Raw genomic sequence first — 23036 nt, 5'->3', positions numbered from 1 at the left:
GTCACTGACTGACTTCTCACCCTACCTCCCATGCATGGGCGGGGGGGGGAGGGAGCAAATGTGGGTGGAGCAGGGGAGGCAGGAGCCTATTTCCCACACACTCCCCAGAATCAGGCAGGAGGAAGAGAAGATCTCTCTCCCTTTCGCCCACTCTGAGTTGCACAATCCCCTGATGACCCTGTTTCCAGGAAGTATGGGAGAAGCAGCTGGAGAGTGATCTCCTGGTTGCTGGGTGGGAGGAAAGGAGTGCCAGGAAGAACTGTGCCAGGGTGGGAGGTTGTAGCAGGGGTGGGTTACCTATGGCAGTGAAGGCGCACCTGGGGCAGCTGGGTGGGTGGGGTGCCTGGAGTTTGATGCAGTGTCTGGGGAGTTGCCAGAGCCTGAGGGACTAACCGCTTGGGGAGAGTGGATGGGTGAGGGGGTGGGCAGATGGTATGCCATGGGCAGGAATCTCGGGGGACTGTGTGAAAAGCTCCCTGGGGCAATTTGGGTGGCAGGGGTTTGGAGCATATAGGGCCAATGTTCTCTTCCTATTTTGTACGGCTGCTGCAGCTGCCCCCACTTCCTGGTGGGCCAACCTCTCTTCTACCCTGGTCCCAGGGCCCACTGTGAATATCTTCTGGCAGCTCCTCCATGGAGCCATGAGCATGGGTGAGTGTCTGGCATGGTTTGCCCCTCTCCCCGACACCTGTCCCCTTTGCGGCATCAGGGAGACCCTGGCGCATGTCTCTCTGGAGTGCACCAGGTTGCAGCCTCTTTTCTGGCTTCTTGCTCGGTGTCCTTTTCTGTTCCCTACTTATGCCCCTTTGGCCCTCACACCTGTTCCTGTTTTTCTTCATTTGTTGTCCCATCATCATTTGAGCCCTGGGTTCAGGAGCTCCTCCCTTTAGGCTGAGGGAGGGGCTGTGAGCGTGAGTGGGTTTATGCTCGCTGGAGTAGTGAGGGAAGGAGGAGAGGAAGCCTGCAGGGTAGTTTTTGTCAGCATTTTAGGAACTGAACCACAGAGTAAATGTGAGAATCAAAGCTAATACATTCCAGCGTGGCAGGCCTGCCGGATGTGGGCGTGTCACACAAGAGGCCAGACGCCTGCCTGGTAGTCTTGCTTGTACCCAGAATGCCATTTTCCATCAGGAGGAAGGTGGTACAGGATCCTGGAAATTAGATACCACGGCTACTAAGCCAACCTATTAACTCATCTGCTGAAAATGAACCGCATCTGGAAGAAAGGAAAACGCAGCAGCTGTGCAGCGGGAAAGGATTTTGTGGGCCAATGATTCTAGATGCAAACACCTGGTCTCATGAATGACTAGGAGACAGCAGGGAAACTCTGGAACACAGGCTCTAAGAAGATAGTCCAGTTTTTCACTGACTTCTGGAAGATTGGCCACCTTGAAGTGTTCTAGCCCCTCAGGAGAGTAAAGCACAGTTTTTGGTCATGAACTCATTTAGACAAGTGCTAGCAGCCCCTCAAAAAGAAGCTTATGTGTCTTCCACTGCTGCGAGAGCTCCACTGATAAGCTCACTTCAGCCTTTGTGCAGATAAAATGTTCTCTAAAACCTCTTTGGTTCCCTGTGAAAGAGGCATAGCAATTGCTATCCTTCTCTATACAAGAAACTAAGAGCTTTCCACTCCAAAATGCCACAAACTCTTCGGGAGCTCAGTAATAAGTTCAAACCCCATTCTGTGTTTTGATTAATAGAAATATTTCTTGTGGGAAAAAAAGTGTTTACAGGGTACTATGGCTTGATCTAAAACAATCAGAGGACAGGCAGCAGGAAAGTCTAACCTAACCCTGGCTTTTGAATACCCCATTTTCTGTTCTCCGCTTGCCTTTCAGAAGTAACCGATTTCCGATGCTCTATCCTCCATATGCCGTTAGATGGCAGTGCAGAATTTATCTGAATTTCTGCTCTGCCACAAAACTGATGCAGTCTGCAGAAGGGACACAGCAAGGGATAATTACAATAAAAAAACATGATCTGAGATCTATTACAATTTGGGGTTTAATTCCCACCACAATTGTACATCACAGTTTGAAAGAATAATGTCCAGATGTCCCTTTTGTAGGCAACATCACATTAGCAAGCTTCATCAATCTGATGCAAGGTTGACCAATGCAATATTGTTAAGATCACATGTATATATTTCCAGAATAAAGAAGGGACTTTTGTCTCTAGACTGGTTCAAGCTGCATATTTCATGAGCACTAAACTCGCATCAAAAAGAAGAAATTCTTAATCTCAATTAAAATTAATGGGAACTGGATTTCCAAATCCTTTCAGCAATTCTGAACTTCTTCTCCTTCATTTTTAAATGACTGTGTTGTATGACCCTCATAGCCAGAAAACAGAATATTCAGCATCTATTTCTGCAGCTATTAGGATCTAGTAGATTTATTTACTGGTCAACTTTAAATGGAAAGTTTGCCAAAGTATTTTTCATCATTTTAAGACTCCTTATATCATATACCTTTGAAAGCTTACCATTGAAATCTGCTCCTCTGCTAAGTGTGTTTTCTCTGTTGCATGCTATCCCTATTCTGATAGTGTTCAGTGGCTTGTGTTTAAAAAATATCAACAACAAAAATAGAGATGAAAATACAATTTAAAAACAGATATAAAATAAAATGAAAAAGCTTAAACCATAAGCTTAACCTTGATACAATGTTTCTTTAAGTGTGGGGTGGGGCTGTTAAAAAATTTCCAAATCTGTCTCCTCGTCCCCCCAAAAAAAATTATAATGGGGGGAAAATACTGACTAAATATTTCCAAGTTTTCCCCCATTTTCAACCAGCTACAGAACCGGTGTAAAGTTTTCAAACAAAATCAATTGCTGTTTTTAAAGATTTTGAAAAATGGAAACATTAATAACAAACCAACCAAGCAACCACAGGCAGTTCCCCCCCACCTGTTGGACCAGTTCTAGTGCTGCGGCAATCCCTGCTCAGTGAGAGTACACCCAGAAAAGCAGGCTGTAACCATGGGCCAGTTAGGCAACCAGGATCAGTTTACGTCCTTAATGACGACCATTTCTCTAGGATGCGAAGATTCTGTTGCATGCTTCTTGTCCAGCTAGTGAATCCTCTCCTTCAAACAGAGCAGTACAGCAGACCCTAACAAGGCTCAGAGGGACATTCAGCATGGTAAAAGCCCAGGAGTTTTGGACACCAGCTCAGGTGCCCGAAAGCAATAACATTAGGAACAGGTGAGCACAAACAAACCCTGCAACATTACCGAGTGATGCAGGCTTCCGACTGCGTCTCATCCTGTAATTTGTGGTACACCACGGCAGCCACTGCCAAAGGGCCAGCATCCCCACACAAGAAGGTGATGGAATGCCTTGTCAGACAGTTCGAGCTCTTCTTCACGTACGCCTCTGCCACCTGGAGGTAGGAAGGGTCGCCAAACACATCATACAGGTGCAAGTAAAGCAAGGCAATGCCTGCAAAGAAAGAAATGGGTTAAGCCCGGGGGGTGGATCAGCTGTTCTGTTGCTCCCCCCCAGCACTATATACCTTTGTTGCACTAACTTTAAAATATAAAAACCCAATTGCTTATGGGGGAGACAAAACAAATATTAAACCTAGATTTACTGATCAGTGTATCTCCACTGGGACATGAATAGCTCCCTGTCTTTTGAAGCGTGGCCACTGGGTGACTTTGGGTACGTCACATCGCCTCTCTGCCTCAGTTTCCCCATCTGTAAAATGGCAATAATTGTCAAGTGTACAAAGTATAACTTTGTAGCGTTCTTTTAGATCTATAGGTGAAAAGCACTGTATAAGACGAAGATGGTATTATTGATTTATTTGATTAAACAGACAGGCCGCCTGCCAAGTTGCAACGACAAATAAATAAGCATCAGTGATAGATAGGCAAGAAAATATTTGCAGTATTGCAGCTGTTCTCAACCTCGACCATACTGGGACCCCATTTTCCATAGCAAGATGCCCCCAACCAGCCTCTCATCTGACTGGGACCTCCCAGCCATCAAGCAATATAGGAATCGCAGGGTGTTTACAATCCTCTGACACCTGTTGGTGACCCCTAAATAGAGAAACCCTGGACTAGATTGGGCCATCATAGAAAAAGGTCATTTTCAATCTCTCCCTTATTTCTCTCTGTACAGAGAATCAGCTGTTTTCAAGAAAAGTATTGTAAACAAAGAGATAATTCCTTAATGCACACACCACACACTAATTCTGAGTGCAGCCTTTGTCTGAAACATAAAGAGCTATTCAAGAGCCAGGAAAATGCATTCTTCCGCCCCTGACTCTTTCATACCAGGCATCTAGCTACATAAACAATGCCGCTGCTAAAAGGCTATGTCAATGGGCTTGCTTGGAGCCTTGCTCCGTCCCTCTCTCATCCTGTTCTTGAAGCCTGTTATACATAATTGAGGAGTCATCTGTGTGTCCTTATTCAAAAGGTCTGTCACGGTAGATAGAAATTCCCTTCTAAAAACCTGCTAGACAGAAGGCACCTTCAATAGGAGCTATGGGCTCGGGGCGTCCTCAAAGAATCTGTATCAGAGAGGCTAGTGGCCTGCATCGCTTCCAGAAAAATCTCATTTTGCCCCTTACAGTAAGCTTTCCATCTCATTAACCATTTCTAAGATGACACAGGTCCTGTGTTTAAGCCTAAATTAATAGAGCCAATCTCTGCAGATTTCGATGCAGTTTAAAAAAAAAAAAAAAGCAGCCTGAAAAATTACTTTCCACTGTACTGGGGACAATTTTAAATTTAGATCATTTTCTCATTTTGCATGGGTAATCTCCAAAGCTTCGTGCTACAGACAATTCAATTTCACATATATATTAAGGGCAAATTTCCATTTGCTGCCAAAGTTAATAACATTGTCCGCTCTCTAAGCAGTTCAGTGTTAGTATTTCCACAGAGAGAAGCTCAGATGTATAGTACCATCGCTCACATTTGTAAGGACATGGACATGAAGCTCTTTTTAAAGGGGAATACTCACATACTAGGTAGCAAACATGTCTCTCCATGACTATTTAGCACCTATCACCTTTTTTAAGTTCTTAATAGGCCTGATAGCCATTTAAACAGCACGTTTATGGAGTTACCTGTTTTAATGTTTAGCTATTCACTTTATAAGCAAGCTTAATTAACAAGCTTAATTTTTTATGTAAGTACCACGGCAAGAATAATGCCAGGGTTGAAGTCTGGAAAAATAAAAGGGAGAAAATACAGGTACCTTGTGAGTTTATTTCTTCCAATCCCTTCTTCCCCTTCACCCCCACCCCCAAATCTTTTAGTAACTCCCTCCCTCCCTCCTGTCCTGAACAACGAACCACTGTTTAAATTGGACTTTTTGTGCAAAACCCCAAAAGCTCCAAATCACAGTTGGGGTTGAGGGACTTTGCATAACTGGAAATGATGGTATCACTTCCCAAATGGTGCAACCTTTTCTTTAAACCAAAAAGCTTTTGAAAGCTGGTCTACAAGCCATTTCCTAGAAGTGTGTACAGCAACACCCCTCATGGAGTGGTGACTTCCCACATGCATGTTTAGATATATAGATACACCAATGACAGATTAAAAAAATAAGAGCATCAAATATCCATTGGCTCATGATTAAGAACTAGTCAATGTATATTAGAGGCGGCATGGTTGGAGGACAGAGTATAGGACGGGAAATCAGGAGGTCCTAAATGATAATCGCAGCACTGCAATACACTCTGTGTGGTTTTGGGCAAGTCGCTGCCCTGCCCTGCCTCGGTTTCCCCATTTGTAAAATGAGGGTAAATACCTCACCTCCCAAATTTGCAGAGTGGGTTGAAGATGAATTAGATAATATTTGCAATATGTGTCTAATATGAAGAGTGCTGTATAAAAATTAATTACATGACATAGGAAGGGAGGCTAGATAGCAGAGCAGATCACTTCCCCTACCTTTGCACCCCTGGAGACCTGCATTCAGTTGAATTGCTTCAAACATATGTGGCTGTCTCACTCCAGCTCCCGTTTGTGCTCATATTAGCTACCACATAGCTGGCAGTCTATGGCCTACCATAGAGAAGGATCTGCAGGTTCTATTCTAGAAAAGGACCTGTCACCATAATCAGTGTCTGAGCATCTGCCTGTTGTGCATTAAGCCACATGGATAACATCTATCACATGTGGTTGGTTCTCATACTCATCCTTTCCCCAGGGGAAGAATTGTGTGTGCAGTAAAGTGTTCTGTTTTGGTAGGGTTTTGTTTTGGGGGATTGTGTTGGAAGAGGTGCATTTGTACAGTTACCGAGAGGATCCAATACTTATGACCTTTACTTTAGCAACTACTAAATCCATTAATCGCAGTAAGCAGTACCAGAGTTGTAAGATATTTTAGTTTGCTTGAAATCTTGTTACAGTATATGGCACATATAGTTAGAGCATCTCAACCAGCTAAAAGACTATTTCTCTCTCTCTCTCTCTTTCACACACACAAAACTGCTTCAGGTATATATTGAACTTAGGGCCTGTGAATGATACTGGATAGTCAGCACCTGTAAACTGCAGGTCCTTGTGATACACAGCAGCAATGCAAAGTTCCCTAACTTAACCACGCCAACCCTGAACAGAAGGGATCTAAGGCAAGGGGGCAGCCTACTTCCAATATCAATTCAACCTTAGTTTCTTTGCCCAAACTGCTGCTAAGGACACCAGTTAGATGGTGGTTTACAGTGTGCAGACTCCAGTCCACTAGAAACTGAACTGCAGCGAACTTGTGTCACAGAGGTCATGAAACTGCCCTGAGAAAGGGAATTTTTGGTTATTGCTCACTGGGACCAGATTCAAACCTGCAATCTGGAGGGAGAAAAGGCTTTACACTCCCTTCCTCAAACCTATAAAGCAAACCATTCAGAGCCCTCAAAGCAGGAAGTTATAAATGGGGGGGAACTCACGTATAGTGGCATCTAATAGAAAATATGAAGTTATGTTAATTAAACTGAGGATCGGGGAGGCCATGCACTGGTCATACAGAGGATGCTGCTGGGCTCACAATATCATGTGCATTTTTAATGTTCTATATATAACATCTGTCAGCACCAGAATACACATGCACCAAATGCAAGTAAAGTTGGGGGTGAAGGAAAGAACTAGCTGATTTCTCTTAAAGGGACACTATAAACTTGAATTTTAAATAATGTGGTCCAGTGGTTAGGCACCTGGGTTTATTCCTGGTTCTGCCACTGACCTGCTGGATGACGTTTGACAAGTCACTTCATTTCTCTGTGCCTCAGTTTCCCCATCTGTAAAATGGGGATAGATGATGATACCTCCTCTGTAAAGCAACTTTGGATGAAAAGTGTTAGCGCTTAGTTACTTTAATAATAATAATACTTACAGAAGTTTTTCAAAGAGCGTTTCTTAAGGCGCACGCTTTCACTGGCGTGTACAGATTTAAAAAAAAACCCCTTTAGTTTTTTAACTAGGGGTTTTCAGCTCTGTTCTGATAAGTCTATCAAAAGATTATTGGGCCCATCCCTCCTCCCCTTCTTTTCGGCACACGTGCCTGCCTGCTGCCTCTTTAGTCTCAACTTTGCTGCAGCTTGTACTGGCAAGGGCCTGGCTGCATCACAGGGGTGAGAAACTGCTCAAAATTCTGTTGGAAACAAAATTCTCTCCTTTTGCTCATCTCTGATAAACAACAGGTATCTTGGAGGGGCAGATGCTTTGGAGAGGGGCCACCTGAGGGCTAGTTAATGTTTGGTGTTCAGAGTGTGTCATGTTAAGTAAAAATGCGATTTAATTTAGCCATGAAGACAGAAGAAAGATAAACACCCTTTGAGCAGTATATCTCCAAGACACAGTCAGTAAAGGCAAAATTGCAGCTGACTAGCCTCAGGCAGAATATTTTCTGTATTTTGTATTTTCAGTATTATTTATTTATGGTGTGATCCAAAGCCCACTGGAGGCAATGGAAAAACTTCTATTGACTTTGAATCATGCCCTGAAAGCATGGACCTTTTCTGAAAAGTGACTCTGTGAAATGGCAGGGGGGAGATCCATATTTTTCCTTCTTACAGGTCTCTGTAGGTACTCTGTTTTCAATTAATAAAGATTTTTTATCACACTTTATAATAAGGTTCTATTTATAGATAGTATATAAAAGGGTTAATAAATGATTAGAAGTTTTATAAGTATTAATCAATTGTCAGATTGATAAAGAATCCAACAGCTCCACATGGTTGCTTATAAAAAGTGCATAATCACCTGTAACCAGTGATGTGTTTATAACCATCTATAATACATTACTCATGTCTAATATGCTTATAACATCTATTAATCATTTATTAACCCCTTTCAGAACCATTTTAAAATGCAACTTTTTATTGAAGTGTGACACTTAATTTCTTATTGCCAGCCCTGCAATGCAACGTGTACTCCGAAAGTCAAACTATTCTTTCCATTTCATGCGGTCACCATTATTAGAGTTCTGCAGGCCAAATTGGGGCCTCACAAACACCTATGCAATCCCACTGTGGTCAGTGCGATTATAAGGATGTAGCTGACTGGAATTTACCATGAATTTGTTGCTACCTAAGAAGGAATAGAACCCAAGTTACACTCTTGTCTGGGTTTGCTCATCCAAGATAACAGGAACAGAAATAAAAATGTATTTTTGTTAATATAGGTTGCTAAAGGCAGTGAATAGGAATGAATAAAAAGGAAATAATCTGGAGTACAAAGGTGCCATTTTTACATAATTACTCTTCAGAGCAGAAACACACTGTAAGACTACCCTTTTGTTCCATTTGCCACCCAAACTCTAATGCATCATCTTCCCTTTCCACAAACCCATTAAATGCACAGATCCAACAGATTTGCAGGAGTGATCAGTATGGGACAAACCTATGGTCATACCAATAGATGTACCTGTAGCTCTCCTCCATAGTATCATTCTACAGATAAAATGATCTATGTGGTAATTTAGGCATAGGAAAGATGCTCTCCCAGAGGTGAAGGTGGTTAGGAGTTTGGAAGACCCAGAACACTTCCCTGCTCCGCGACAGACTCCCTATGCGACCTTGGACAAGTCATTTAGGCCCAGGTCCGCAAAGATATTTAGGCTAAACCCAAAAACAACCCACAAGTGCTGAGTGTTGGTTTAACATTGATCCCATTGAAGTCAATTCAATGGACCACAATGGAGGCAATTCTGAGCACTTTTGAAACTCCCCCCCGCCTTAAATGTTAGGATCATAAGTGTGACTGGAGCAGATATCAGCTATAATTGACCTGGAGAGCTCAGCTGGCATCTGAATTGTATGGGGTGGCAGAACAGAGATTAAGTTCAACCATATGTTTATTCACTGTGGGAGAGTCTATTGTTGTTTTAAATATGCACTTTAACTTTTAAACACTCAAAGTCGTAAGAGTCAATTTTTTCATCCCCTTAAGATTTCGGAGTTTTAAAGTTTTCTTAACTAGCAGTTTTCCTTTCAAGTGATGTGACTACAGGATGGTATAACTCATCCTGACCTCCATAAAATGGCATTGCTCATTTAGATTCTGCCTCAGCTTTCACACTAATAAGCTTTTCACACAAACTATGCTGGAGACCATTTTAAATAGGGCTCCTTACATTGACTTCACTGCCTCCCAAACCATGAAGAGCCTGATATCCTGAATTATAAACAAAGGATAGCTTCAGGATCACTGCAGTTTCCTTAGGGTATATCATCACCCACAGCGGCCCTCAGTACCGCCAGATGGATTCTTTGGGGTCGATTGAGTGACAGTGAAGACCTGCTCAATTGATCCGGAAGTCGACAGCGTTAATCCACCCCGCAAAAAGATTAACGCTGCATCGACTGGAGGGCATTTTCCATCAGCCCAGCACAGTTGGGACGCCGCGGTAAGTAGAAGTTAGGAAGTTGATGGGAGATACACAAGTACATTGAGTAGCGTGCGTATCTCCCGTTGACTGCTGCTGAATTTCGCCACAAATGTAGATCAGGCCTTAGTAGCCATGGGACAACACTGTCTGGTTACACACTGGGGATGGGAAACCCTTAGAGACACCCAGTCAGTATTTATCAGAACCCAGACTCTCTTCGTATACCCCAGGCTTACCCTTCATTCCAACCCCTGCACTCTACTTTTGACAGGCTGTAGTTCGCTATTGGCGAACAAGAACATACTAGCCTGTACAAGTGAGCAGGAGGGCCATGAGAGCAGCTACTCCAGAAACGGGAAGTGAAGAGGCGCTGTGGAAGAAGGCTATTTGCTGACATTTGGAGCTGTGGGTCTGGGTAACATCCGCTGAGTTGGGGAGCGCTTGTGTATTTCATGTGATCAGGAGATACATTTCTTCCTGGAAAAGGAGATCTTTTTTGTTGAGTAGCATCACCTTGTTATACTGCCTCAAACACTCCCCTAGCAACTCACCTTCCAGCCTCCCCACACAGGCATCCGGTGTTGCCACTCAACCTGCTCTCCTCCTTTTGACTCCAGTGGCAGAACAGTAGCTCTGGTAGCCTCTCTTTTGGGTCTAGGTGTAGCCCACCAGTCAGTATTTGTCCCCCTTGTGCCTGACCCCACGGAGGATGTGAGTCTATGATAGCCCCTGCATCCAGAGAGCCTGGTTTTCTAGCTCAAGCTGTAGCAACCTGCTCCTAGCTCTGGAAGTCCCTGCTTTGAGGACTGGTATTGGCCAGAATGGCGATCATCCTACTGGCACTTCTGGATTTCAGTCCCTTGTGATGTGGGGCATGGGAGCCCAGTGCTTGGAGGCATGTGCCAGATTTCCCACTCAAGAGAATTCTAGTGATGGCAGAGAAGCTATGACAACTCCTGGGCTTTATATAATCTTACTAACACAGAAAAGAGCAAAGGAAACAGCCCTTCTCCAAATTTATCTCCTGGCAACTGAACTCAAAGGGCCTAATTTGTCACTGCTCTGCCGCTTGTATAAGTCACTTACATTTGCACAGAATCTATGTAAGATGCCGCTCAATCAGACAGACAGCATGTGCATCCGCTTTGCAGAAGGTGCAGGCCAACGATGAATTAGGCCCTAGGAGTCTGGATAATGGACTATGTCTGAAACACTAAACCTGTCCATCTATCCCTAGTGAAAGCTGGTCTCTCCACAACTCCTTGGGGCACAGTAAATTAACCAGAAACAGTTTACCATACAAATCCAAAAGAGTGATTATCTTTCACCTTATTAGGACCTATTTCATTGACCTTGTGTTCCTTCAGTGCCTACTGGGAACAGGTTGATGGTCTGAATTCCTCTGGGTAAGAGATTCTCAAACTGAGGGGCAGGCAGAATGTATTCTGGGAGAGCATGAGACGCTTTAGGAGAAAAAAACCAAAACAAATAACTTACTGCACACATTTTACCCATAGCAATGAATAACTAGCAATGCTGATTCCTCCGGACATATCAAGTCCTCAGATGGCGCTGTGCATTTTGACAGATTTCTGTTAAGCTTGCACAGCATTATACAAAGTCATTGCCATCTGTACATGAATCCATTTGCTACGATGTGGTGTGCACATTTAAATTGTGAGCATGGCCCACAATCACAGTTTTGCTTTTGCTCTTGTTACAATGGATTGTTGGCTCATTCGTGCAACAGAAAAAAAAAAACCAAACAAACAAACCCTAACGCAAGTGAAAAACAAGCCAAAACTGATTCAAGTGAAGCACTGCCGCCACATACATCAGCATATATACTTGTGTGGAGGGGTAGCGGGGGGAGGCGGTGGCACTATAAACACGTACAGACAATAATAATAAGTTTGAGAACCACTGCTCTGGATCATATATATCCTCTGCTGTCCTGTGCAGCTCTCATCTTTAAAGTTCGCTGTCTCAGATGCTGGTTACTATGGATACAGCTTTGGAAAAGGTCTGGCAAAATCCTGAGTCACAGTCTCTGAGGGGGTGAGGGGGGAGCACAACACAACACACCTTCCATATCTCCTTCCCATCAGCAAAACATATGGAGGACACATGGGCTTTTTGGCCCCCAGAAGAGCTCAGGGTCCCAGAGGCAGTTAAGAACCAAATGATAAACTAGCAGCTCAAACCAGTGCATCTATTTTCAGAGCAGCAGAGTAAATAACTGCTTGAAGCCATAATAATGTCTTGGAAAGGTCAGCATGTAAATTATTAGGTGTTCTGGGACTACAGTTACTTGCCCTCGTTTTTTAACATGTTGCCTAATAATCTTGAAACGCACATCACACATTACAGGCACATGAATATTTGCACTGACTCTTTCTAGTTCAGGCAGACCTTGCTGTCTCTTTTATGTACCACCATATGTATATATAGAGGAGATGCCCAAGAACTTGGACAACAGGTGGATAGAGGACTTGCAAATGCATAGGAGGGCCAGCTTTTCCTCGCTTCATTTTAGCTTATGGCTCATAGACTTGGAGATACAGTATGATCCAGTGGTCATGGGGTAGACAGGGACTCAGGTTTTAGTCCCAGCTCTACCACTGGCTGACTGGGTGACCTCAGACAAGTCACTTCTCCGTTTCCCTTCCATCCTTTATCTTGCCTATTTAGATTGTTCACTCTTCAGAACCGTGTCAATACACAAACTGCAATGGTTTAAAAAACAATTATGTACAGCTAATATGTACAATGTATCAGTTCAAAACAGGCTTCCAGCAGTTTAACTTACATGCCTGCTATACAGATATCAGCTGGGTTTTACATTTAAGTGTCCACACTAGTGTTTAGCTAAATTGGTTAAAAGACCACAGACCCTGAACTGCTGCAAGAAGTAGGGATGCCCCGACAGAAGTGAAGGGAATGTGGTTTTTGCATGTGTACAGTGGAAAGAATAGACAGAACATATCTGAAGTCTAATTCCAGCATATGCCATGTATTCCTAGGCCTAATGTAGCCCACTCAGGTGGACTACATCAGAGAGAGGAAGAATGTTTGCAGAAAGCCACAGCCATTCATTTCAAATATCTCTCGTTAGCAGCCACAAACGTGCTGACTGATTTCAGACGCCTGGGTGATGATTTACATGAGAAGATTCTCAACAAGTCTTGTCGACATAAGCAATTAAGAGGAAAAGCTGCTGTCATGGCCCAATTAATTTTCTACCCAGAAACAACGTTGAATAAATTAATCTAGTGATGATTAGAAGGGGGAAAACAGACATGGAATAATATCAGCGTGTTCCATTTCTCTGGCTGAGACTCACAAAAAAGTCCTTCGTAGGCTTCTTGTAAATGACAAGTTGAGAAGCGTGCTGTGCCGAGAAGGAACGAACAAAGGGAAAGGAAGAATCCCTTTTGTGTAACTCTCTTCCGAATAAAAATGAGTGGAAGTCCTACCCATAGCATTGCTCATCGTGTCATCCCTCGAGTTGTTTTCCTTCCTAATCAAGGCTCGTACGATGCTCCTTAAGGCTGCCCTATGCAGGGATAACAACCCCCTGTACTCCAGGGGAGATGAGCTCTCCACCCAATACACTGTAGGAGTCTTGCTAATGTGAACTGTTTATCCTCCAATCTTACATACTGAGTTGTACTGGTAACAGGCAGAATCCATTGTAAATTCAGATAACATGCCTATGCTCACTCCAGAGGCTGCCATCCTTTTACCGGACTGCCACATTAACACTAGCTTTCTTGCACGCAGTGTCTTTCATCCCAAGGGATCTCCAAGCACACACAAGCTGATGGAAATACAGAGCGTACATGGAGATCAGATCCGCCACCACTGGGTAGAAATGCAGAAACTGTTGAACAGTGACATCACTGATTAGTGCTGGTCAGGAAGTGTGCATCACGCATCAGGAGGAGCTTGGGTGAGTCCTCCTGAATTGGAATTTGACCAGCCTACCACAGTTAACCTTCTTACACAAGCGCCTTGGAATCAGTAATAGTTATAGGTTGTCCGGGTGCCAGCTTGCCATCTCATTCAAAAACTGGCACCTCTAGTAGCATGACTATGCCTTCTAATGCCAGGTTTGGATACTCGACCGGCAGTGACTGAGCGAGAACAGTTCTCTCTGATGAGCTGCCAGTACCATTTTCTGTAGCACCTAGGCACAGATTTAGCTACGCCAAGACCAGTCTGAAGATCTCAGCAATATGGGTACCGGCATTGGCATTGCAGAGAAACTGGCATCCCCTGAATTGTCACCAAAAACCAGGTCACTGCTTGTCAGCCGTGTGTGATGTCAGGTTCCCATCCTCGGGGTGCTGTGCAGTGCTTCTCTCCACAGCGGGGCCTCCTACAGGAAGAAGTGTGGGGAGGGGAAGGGCATATGGCGGCAATGGAGGGACCACCTGGCAGGGAATGAAGAACTTCTCTTAGGTCCAGAGAGGGAGAGTAGCAGGAAAGCAAAAACACTCACACAAAGGAGAAAATGGGTAAAAAAAGGTGTGATGGTGGCAGTGCTCTTCCTTGGTCCATTTTGTCTTTAATGTGCTCTACCAAGGGAGCAGGCAGGGTTTCTTTCCTAAACATTACCGGCTGCTGCAGTAACAGGGGGAAACAGTTTTAGGCTACGTCTACACTAAAGCACCATCAAGTTAGCAGTCTAAAAACTTGAGTGTGCCCGTGGAAGCCCGGGCAGCGGCAAGCAGCAGCATGGGCTAGCTGCCTTGAATACAGGGTCCGGCAGGTTTGTTCTTGGGGCGGCTAGCCTGTGCTTCTGTAGACACACTACAATTTTTAGTACACTAATGCCGTGAGAGCTAGCACGAGTAGGTCACACCCCCAACTCCAAGTGTGGAGGCAGCCTTAGACTCTGACTTCTTCTTGTTCACCCAGACAAGCTTACTGACCAGTGGGATCTAACACAAAGCCAGTCCTGGTTTTGGTGGAGGGAAGCTTGAGATGGAGAAGGGACTGCAGACCAGTTATCTGAAACAGCCCCTGATACTTGTCATGGCAAGTCTGGCTACCTTGGTCTGAGTTAGAGGTAAAGCTATTTTTGGTAGCTCTGAAGAGAAAAAAAAAAAAAGTCACTTCAAGGACAGGGATTCCTGATTTATATGCTGTCTGGCACCTTTTCTCCTTTCCCCCCTCCGTTGAGAACACTGGGCCAGAATCAGTTTGGGATCAGTCCATCGGCATTAAAACACGTAACCCAGAACAAGAACTGGTACAGCCTGGTGATCATGCTACATCATATAATAACGGCAAAGATTAGCTACCCTGAAATAAACAAACATTCCCTATGTCAGCGCTTAGGCCTCTTTCGTAACTGAGCCAGTCCCCCTTAATCCACAGTACATAGAGGTAGCTGTGGACGGTGACAATGGAAGCTCCCACGTGCTGGCCAGCCCAGATGGTTCCATCCAAACTGGCTAGGGCTGAGAGGTGTTTGGTCTATTCAGGCAGTGCCCAGTGCAGATTTTGTCATGTGCTGCATCCATGTCCACCAGCAATGGCACCCACAGCTAGCTTCACACAGGGCAGGTGCACCTAACAGCAAGTAAGGAGCGAACAATGCCATCACAACTGACTGGGCTGGATCTGAGCCCGCATCTGAAAGGTAAAAGGCTCTGATGTTGATCAGCCCCTAAGTCATCTAACCCACCACACTTTCTTTGTAAGATCATGATCACGAGCATGCCCTACATGGCAATGCAGTGCCAAAGATGCCTTGTTCCCACCCTCTGACCCCAGCTGCCAGAAATGGGGAGGGCAGGGGGCCCCCAGCTTCAAATATATTTTTTCTTTTTTTAAATCACAAGTAGTGCCAGGGCTGCTTCATGGCGTAGTTTACCCTGATCATTTCTGACTGATACCGTGCATCAGAGTTAACAAGGCAGCATTGTTTTTGTTTTGCTTTTTATTCGAGGAGGCGGCAGCCGGATGAGCCTAACCTCAAAGGCAGCTAACAAGCTGACTTGGTCTGCCCCACACAGCTGGCTAGTTCAAACATCCTTCTTGCTTGCATTGCCCTACCTGCCCAGCCAGTGTAGCCAGTGCAGTCCCTGGGGTCAGCAGATTTCAAGCCTCTCTCCATCTGTTGAAGCAGCTCCCGGATCTTATTGTTCAAGCGCTGAGTGAACTCGGGCGTCAGCTGTGGATAGTAAAGACATACCATACATAAGTAAATATCAGCAAACAGATCGGGTGAGGGCTCATCAAGCTGCTGCGAGCATGCACGGCCGAGAGCAGGGACTACACCGGGGAATGGAGAGTCTCCGGTAGCAAAAGTAGCCAGAAAAGCATGTTTTCAGATTTGCCTGGCTGTAGTAGAAGGTACTGGAATCTAGGCCTGTTACCTCAGCAGCAGCCTTTTTGCACAACCATGGGTTCAATGCCTAGAGCTGCCTGGCCCACAGGTGCGGCTTGAGGAAGTTGAGAGGGGTGGCTACTGCTCCAACAAAAATATCCAGCTCAACTCCAGCCTGCTCCCATTCAGAACAGGGTGCAAGACACAGCTCTTTGCACTGACTTTTCGCTAACTGCAGGCTCCAGGCCTTTGGTTGATGAGCTAGATTCTCTGATCTTTCAAGTTGTGGAATTTCAGGAGCAACTGGGGTGCTGTGCTTTAATCCCTAAATTTGTGAGGTGATAGATGGTTTTAATCTGAAACAAAGTTCCTGGAGGTCTTAGTGCTGGGCACTTTTTAATAATAAATCATCTTGGCCTGATTCTCCTCCTTCACACCAGAATAATAATTCCATTGATGTTAAAGGAGTTACTCCTGATGTCCACCAGAGCAAGATAAGATCTTAAGGATTCAGGCCCTGCACTTTTTCCAATTTAAAAAGAGGACAAACTTTTAACTGAGAAACTGTTGGCACATTTGGATAATGCTGTTGAATAGCCTGTTCTCTATGGACTCATTCTGCTAGTTGCAACAATTCATTGGCATAAAATGTTTGTGACAATAGCATAGTTACAAAGAGTGAGACGGACTTCTCTCAAAGGCTAGGCTTTCAAAGGGGCCTAAATATGGACCAGAGTGTGGCATGCTGGTGTGGGGCTCAGGAGACCTGGGTTCTACTCCTGGCTCTGCTATTGGCCTTGGGCATATCATGGCCCCTCTGTGCCTCAGTTTTCCCATCTCTAAAATGAAGATAATGTTTGTAAAGTGCTTTGAGCTCTATGAATGAAAAGCACCATAAGTACTGGGTGTTCTTCTATCAGGGAGTTAGGTACCCAACTTCCATTGATTCAGTGGGAACTGGGTGCCTAACTCCCTTGAAAAATTTTAGCAAGAAAGAAGCTATTTTTTTACTTTGCCCAATCTTAATAGGGTCATTTTAGTGACATTCTTCTGATCCCAAAAGTCTCTGACACTGGAAAGTAAGTACTGACCGGGCTGTTACTAATAAAATGGGTTGTAGGAAGCAATCCACAAAATGGAAATCCTCCTCATTTCAACCTTCCACACCCAGTCTCCCACAGGTTATGATGTCACATGTTTAGCCTTTTTTAATTTTAAAAATCTAGCATTCATCAAGGCATTTTTGCTATGGTTTACCAAGCTGCTGGATTTTGTTACATGAACTGTAACATTTTGTTCATTCTTCTACAGGCATATTTTAATTGCTTTGTCCTGGGGCGTGGGGAGATAATGAAACCAAACAGTAGGCTGGAAAAAATTAAATTAATTTGTAGAACTTGGCTCCATACTTACTACTATAATTGCAGCCCATTCATAGCACCGTTGGGATCACAACCTCTAAATCGCCACAACTGACTGAATTAGTCTATAGCGTAAGATAGACTAAGCACTGTGATACTGTACTGGATGTCACAAGATGGCATCACCTTATAATACCAAAGTATCTACCATACTGTATGGGTACATGCTCTCATGATAATTCCAGCAGCATCCACCAATATATTAAGAGCCTTTAGCAATAACAAAGGGTTTTGTTTTAACAAAGTTGAAATGTAGTTGGGAGTTCAGATGCACCAAAATGTCTTATTCCAAGGTTTGGCTGTTTATGCACACACAGGCATACGCACTGCTTCCTACACACCTCTGCTGGGGGGAAGGGGCACTAATGTTTTGAAGGAGAGTATTTTTCTGTTAGGAACACATGTAGTAAAGGTGATGGTATAATGTGGATGAGCATTATTAGTGTGCCACAAGTATTCACACTGCACTAAGATATGTAGGCTAGAAAAGGCAGCTGCAGTTTAGATAGATCCCAGCTAATCAGGTAGAAAAAATCTAAGCATGTCCCAAATCCTTCCTTTTCTTGTAGCCTGCCACTTAAGTAACTCAGAGGCTGCAATCCATGCTGCGGTCTCTGGGTTAATACATGAAAGAGGGCACATCTCTTGGGTCCAATCCCCTGAGTTGGAAGATTTTGAACTAGTTCTGCTTGTTTGATTCTGTTTTCCAGAGCCTGTCACAAAAAGCGCTTTGTGCAATAAATTGTGATTATTGTTTTTAGTCTAGGAATCTGGGTTAGGCACAAGAGATCTGCTCTGTTAAATGTGTGCCTAAAGACTTTTTCTATGTATATATGCTTCTAAAAGAGCTGAGAGGATAAAAAGTGCAGTGAGTCAGAACTGACTCATTGGGGTCAGACTCTGGAAGCAAATCTCAGTGAAACACTGTGGAATAAAAACTTCAGGTAACACCACCATCAAATCGAGGCAAACACCATGTACCCAAAGATCTTTAAGAATTTCCAAATCCAAAAATATAAAGTTAAAGCTTTGAAGGTGCTTCTTAGCAGTGACAGCCGATATGTTGCACCTTCCACTGCGAAGACTCCTGTGATCTGCACACTCCATGCATCAATCAGAGATGGGAGACTGCAAGTCTCCTCTGCCAAAGTGAAGCAGAAACCATGAGGGCACCTCTAATGACTACATGTCAGGGCATCTCTTCCTGGCTCTGAGATGCACTGCTCATAAAATGCAGAGCCAGTCTAAACAAGGTGAGTGCGAAGCTGCCAAAGCAAACACCGCTCTGGTGTTTGGCTGCTTCGTCATCTTCAAAGAGTATTACAAACATTAATTACTTAAGCTTCACGTAAGTTTTAATTTACTGATTGAGAAACTGAAGTAGAGAGATTAAGTGACTTGCCCAAGGCCACTGAGAGTTGTTGACTATAATATAGGAGTTCTTGGCTCCCAGACTTGTTCTCAGATCACACCTTTTCCCAAAAGGCTGCAGTCCTTTCATCTTACTTTTCCAGTTATTACAATAAAATGGAACACTGCTTCTAATCCAAGATAGACCTCAACAGATATATGAGCATCCACTGGGAGATCTAGACTATTCGGTCTCTCTCTCTGTTTCTTACCCAGAACAACTGTGGCCTTATAAAATAAGCCCCAAGGGAAGGGTCAGTGTTTCTCTGATTTGGTGCCTGTATGGAGTGGCTTCTTGCCTTGCCAGTACCCAATAAACTGACAGCAAGTGGAAGTGTGAAAACAAAAGCTTGTTTTTTATTTGTTCATGGTCTCAGGGTGTTTATTACTCAAGTGAAGTCAAAATTTTGTTTGCAATGTCACAGATAGCTGCTTTGGAAATTGGTTCTCTCCCCATATACGCTAACTTCTCTAAATGTGAACAGACCCTTCTGACCCCTTTCCCACCCCTCCCCGCAGGAGCCAGTGATTTTGATCACACAGCACCACTACCCAGGTGCACAGACTGGCCTTTTTCTCCTGCGTCCAAACCTCTAACCTACATCAGGATTTTCCCTTTAGCCTTCTGCACCCTACCATATAAAAGGGTAACTTGACTCGTGATTTCATAGGGTTAAAGCAGATTCTATAGTTGCTTTCAGTAACTGGATGAGGCTATAAATAGGAAAACTGTCCCAGGGGACAATGGCAGATACCTGAATGCTGACCTGGCACAGGCAAGCCTATGAGAAGGCCCAAGAAAGTTCATGAAAATATTTTAAAAAAAGAAACATCCAAGACGCTATTAACAGTGAACACGCACGTCCCGTCTTGAGGCATTTTAGAAGTGCAACCTCTGCCTTTCTCCAGGAGACTGAATACTGCTAATCGCTGCCATGCCATAGAAACAGGAGAAAGAAAAATTAAGCTCAGACAAGCCCTTAAGAAGGAAACACTACAGTGCAGTAAAATGAAGTCACTTTTGAGCCCCGACTCACCCGCCCCGAAGAGTCAAAGTATCCTGTGGCCAGGGATTTGTCATAGTCTGCATAGGGATTCGGGAAGGCCCTTTGGGCCATAATGGCAACAGCAAACCTGCAAGAGAGTGAAGAGAAAAAGCTGTGATCCAGTTATTTGACCAGGCAGAGGTTATTGCTTGCTGCTGTTACAGCTAGCTACCCCCTCCATCCCAGCTCCCCATGAGCTGCAGAGCAGGCCGGCCAGATTCTGCAGCTGCACCCAAATCTAAACAAGCAAGGGAAGAGCTCAGGGATCTAGAGAAGCAGCACGACAGCCTAATAACCCGACCACCGTTGTACAATACAACCTCACCCAGAACACAGAGGGAATCGTTTAAATGAAACCACATTCAAATCCCCCCCCCCCCCCCCGCCTCACCCTGCCTGCAGCTGAGAGAGACAACAAGAAGCAAAGCAAAGCAGAGAGAATCTGACTTTTCCACCTCCCACTTCCTGCTTCCACAAACCAATGAGGGCCTGGAGCCCCAGCCACACACACTCCAGCCTCTTAAAGAGACAGTCAGCGAAGTCTCCTTTTGCAGGGCATTTTTCTGCCAATCCGAATTTTTGGGCAGGGTTCCAAGTGCTGAGCTCATTCAAGACGTTGAGGCCAGCGACTGGCTCTAAAACACTTCCCCCAGCACGTTGTGTTCTGCCAAGTGGCTTTTCCAAAGGGTGGGGTTTTTTTTAAAGTGGTAAAGATGGGTTAAGAATAATTCATAGCACGTTGTTGAAGAGCCAGATAATATATTGATGGTATGTAGACAATTAAGTATCCAGCCAGCTTGATCTTACACTCAGCCACAGCAGGATTTTTAACATGTCTTATAAGAATATTGCAAGTTGTTCCTTCCCCAGCAGAGTCCTGATCTGTGGCTTTTTAAGGTATTTTCTGTAAATTAGTATCATTATGGTTTGTATTATTGTAGTGCCTGCTGAGATCAGGCCCTCATTGTGCAAGACACGGTACGTACATATACTGGGAAACAGCCCTGCCCTTAAGAGCTGACAGCTTAAATAGACATGGGTAGGAAGGGAAACTGAGGCACAGAGGGGTGAAGTGATTCACCCAAGGTCACCCAGCAGGTCTATAGCAGAGCCGGCAGCAGTTTAAGGATATTGATCACTATTTTGAAGCTGAAGATGTCTCATATTTGATGTATGTGGCTGGCCTTTCCAGCCTGCTATAAACCTCACATCTGCCCTCTTGCATTGATCTCCAAACTTAATCCATTTGTTGATCTGCTGCTGCAGCCCCCCTCTACCCCTCCTAGACTCTGTCTCATCATTCACCCTCTGTGAGGGGAGCTAGGTTTTGGGCAGAGAATTAAACCAACTTTTCCAGTGTTGTCACAGGAAGGAAGGCTGTTGCCCTCTGTTGGTAATAAGAATACATGATATAGTTGATAAGATGTAAATTCAATAGAATTGTTATGGGCTACAAATAGCTTGCTGAGTCCAGCTTGTACCACTTGTCTGTCTGGGAAGTTATAACCTGCTTCCCTTGAGGGTATCTGAGCGTGTAAGGCCAGATTTCAGCAGCACCTTGTTTCAGACTCATTAACTTGATGGGACATGTCAACGCCCAGTTGGTGGACTCCAGTATTTGTAGCATTCCAGCCTCCCTTGTGTCTCACAGTTCAGGGAGGAGGTGCTGGCTTGCAGCTGGGCTCCAAGTTCATGGAGCGGCAGAAAACCAGATGAAGATGTATCCACAAGGGTGAACCTCTGGGCCCATACAGAGCCCTATTGGAGACAGTGGGGCTCTGTGGCATTGTAACACACAAAGATTCAAATGCAGGATCCAGACTTAAGGGTTTACTGGAACCGTTTTCATTTGTCACTGATGGGAACATGCAAGAGAATGTACTAGGCTTTCAAAAGTGGATTATAGTGTATTGTACGTTCCAGTTTTCCATCCATTTGTCCTTTTTGTCCCTTTCTGTATTACAGTTTATAAAGTTAAAGATCAAAGAGTGTAATTTATTCAAGGAAGCAGTGGGGGAAAATACAGTAACCTTCAATTTCAACTCCCCTTCCACACAGTGATTCCTACAGTACATAGTTCTGATTGTTTAATCTGCAAATCTTGCCATCATTGCATTAAATTCAAAGGAGCCAGACAGGTTGTGAAACGTTAGCATTCAGGTCACTGAGCAGAGTATTGGCAGCAATAGTGTTGGGACTTTTGCTCATATCAAAATTCAGAGAGTTATAACCAGCCCTATATTATAGTCTGATATCCCTATTTTAGAATTACATCCAGTTCAACAGCAAAGATCTAACATAAAGCACATAGATTTATCTTCAGACATTCTTTTGTCCCTTCCATGGTGAAAAGTTCCAGAGTAGCCGTGTTAGTCTGTATACAGCAAAAACAATAAGAGTCCTGTAGCACCTTAAAGACTAACAAATTTCTGCAGTTGCAGCCCATGAAAGCTTATGCCTGCAGAAGTGTGTTAGTCTTTAAGGTGCTACAGGACTTTCTTTTGTCCCTGATTCCTTTCAAATTCTTTTAAAATAATAGTCACTTAATGTCAAAGATCCTTTTCCCAAACTATCATCTTCATTCTCTCTGCTCTCTCCCCAACCCCCCCAACACAAGAGATTCTACTTGGACGTACTATTGTTTAAAGCATCAGTGTCAATTTATCGTAGGCCTCTATGGATCTGTCAGTGCCTGTGATTACATCACCTAGCCTGGCAATGTATGTGTCTTGCTTGCTATGGTTCCCCAATAATCTCCCCAAAGCCACAGGCTACAGAGAAATGGTGAAAAGAGTGGAGGAACAAACATACGGAAATCAGCATGAGAGAGAGAAGCTGCCGCCATGTTAGCTTTAGAATACCAGTCATTCTGAATTTATTAGTGAAAAGCTTAACAGTGCAAATCTGCTCTTTTAGAAAGCAGTTGGTCCAGTTGTCACTGTCCCCACAAAGTGTCACAGGAGCTCCGGTAG

The 23036-nt window shown here is 44.2% G+C and overlaps 1 protein-coding gene across 1 annotated transcript in view; it reads right to left on the bottom strand.

Annotated features, from left to right (window-relative positions):
* The window catches only part of LANCL1 (LanC like glutathione S-transferase 1), a 30453-nt gene extending 9892 nt beyond the window's left edge, over nt 1–20561 (bottom strand). The window contains exons 1-4 of the mRNA XM_067548728.1: nt 20456–20561; nt 20056–20152; nt 15914–16031; nt 3235–3442 (exon numbers count right to left, since the gene is read on the bottom strand). Coding sequence (XP_067404829.1) covers nt 3235–3442; nt 15914–16031; nt 20056–20136 — 407 coding nt within the window. The 5' untranslated portion in view covers nt 20137–20152; nt 20456–20561. The remainder of the gene's footprint in view (nt 1–3234; nt 3443–15913; nt 16032–20055; nt 20153–20455) is intronic.
* Nucleotides 20562–23036: the final 2475 nt, after the last annotated feature.

Source organism: Emydura macquarii, unplaced genomic scaffold (genome assembly GCF_026122565.2).
Source record: "Emydura macquarii macquarii isolate MOO-44397 ecotype Brisbane River unplaced genomic scaffold, CSIRO-AGI_Emac_v2 contig_1253, whole genome shotgun sequence".
Taxonomy (NCBI): Eukaryota; Metazoa; Chordata; order Testudines; family Chelidae; genus Emydura; species Emydura macquarii.
Note: the sequence above shows the minus strand (reverse complement) of the source record. Positions and strands in the feature narration are given on the sequence as shown.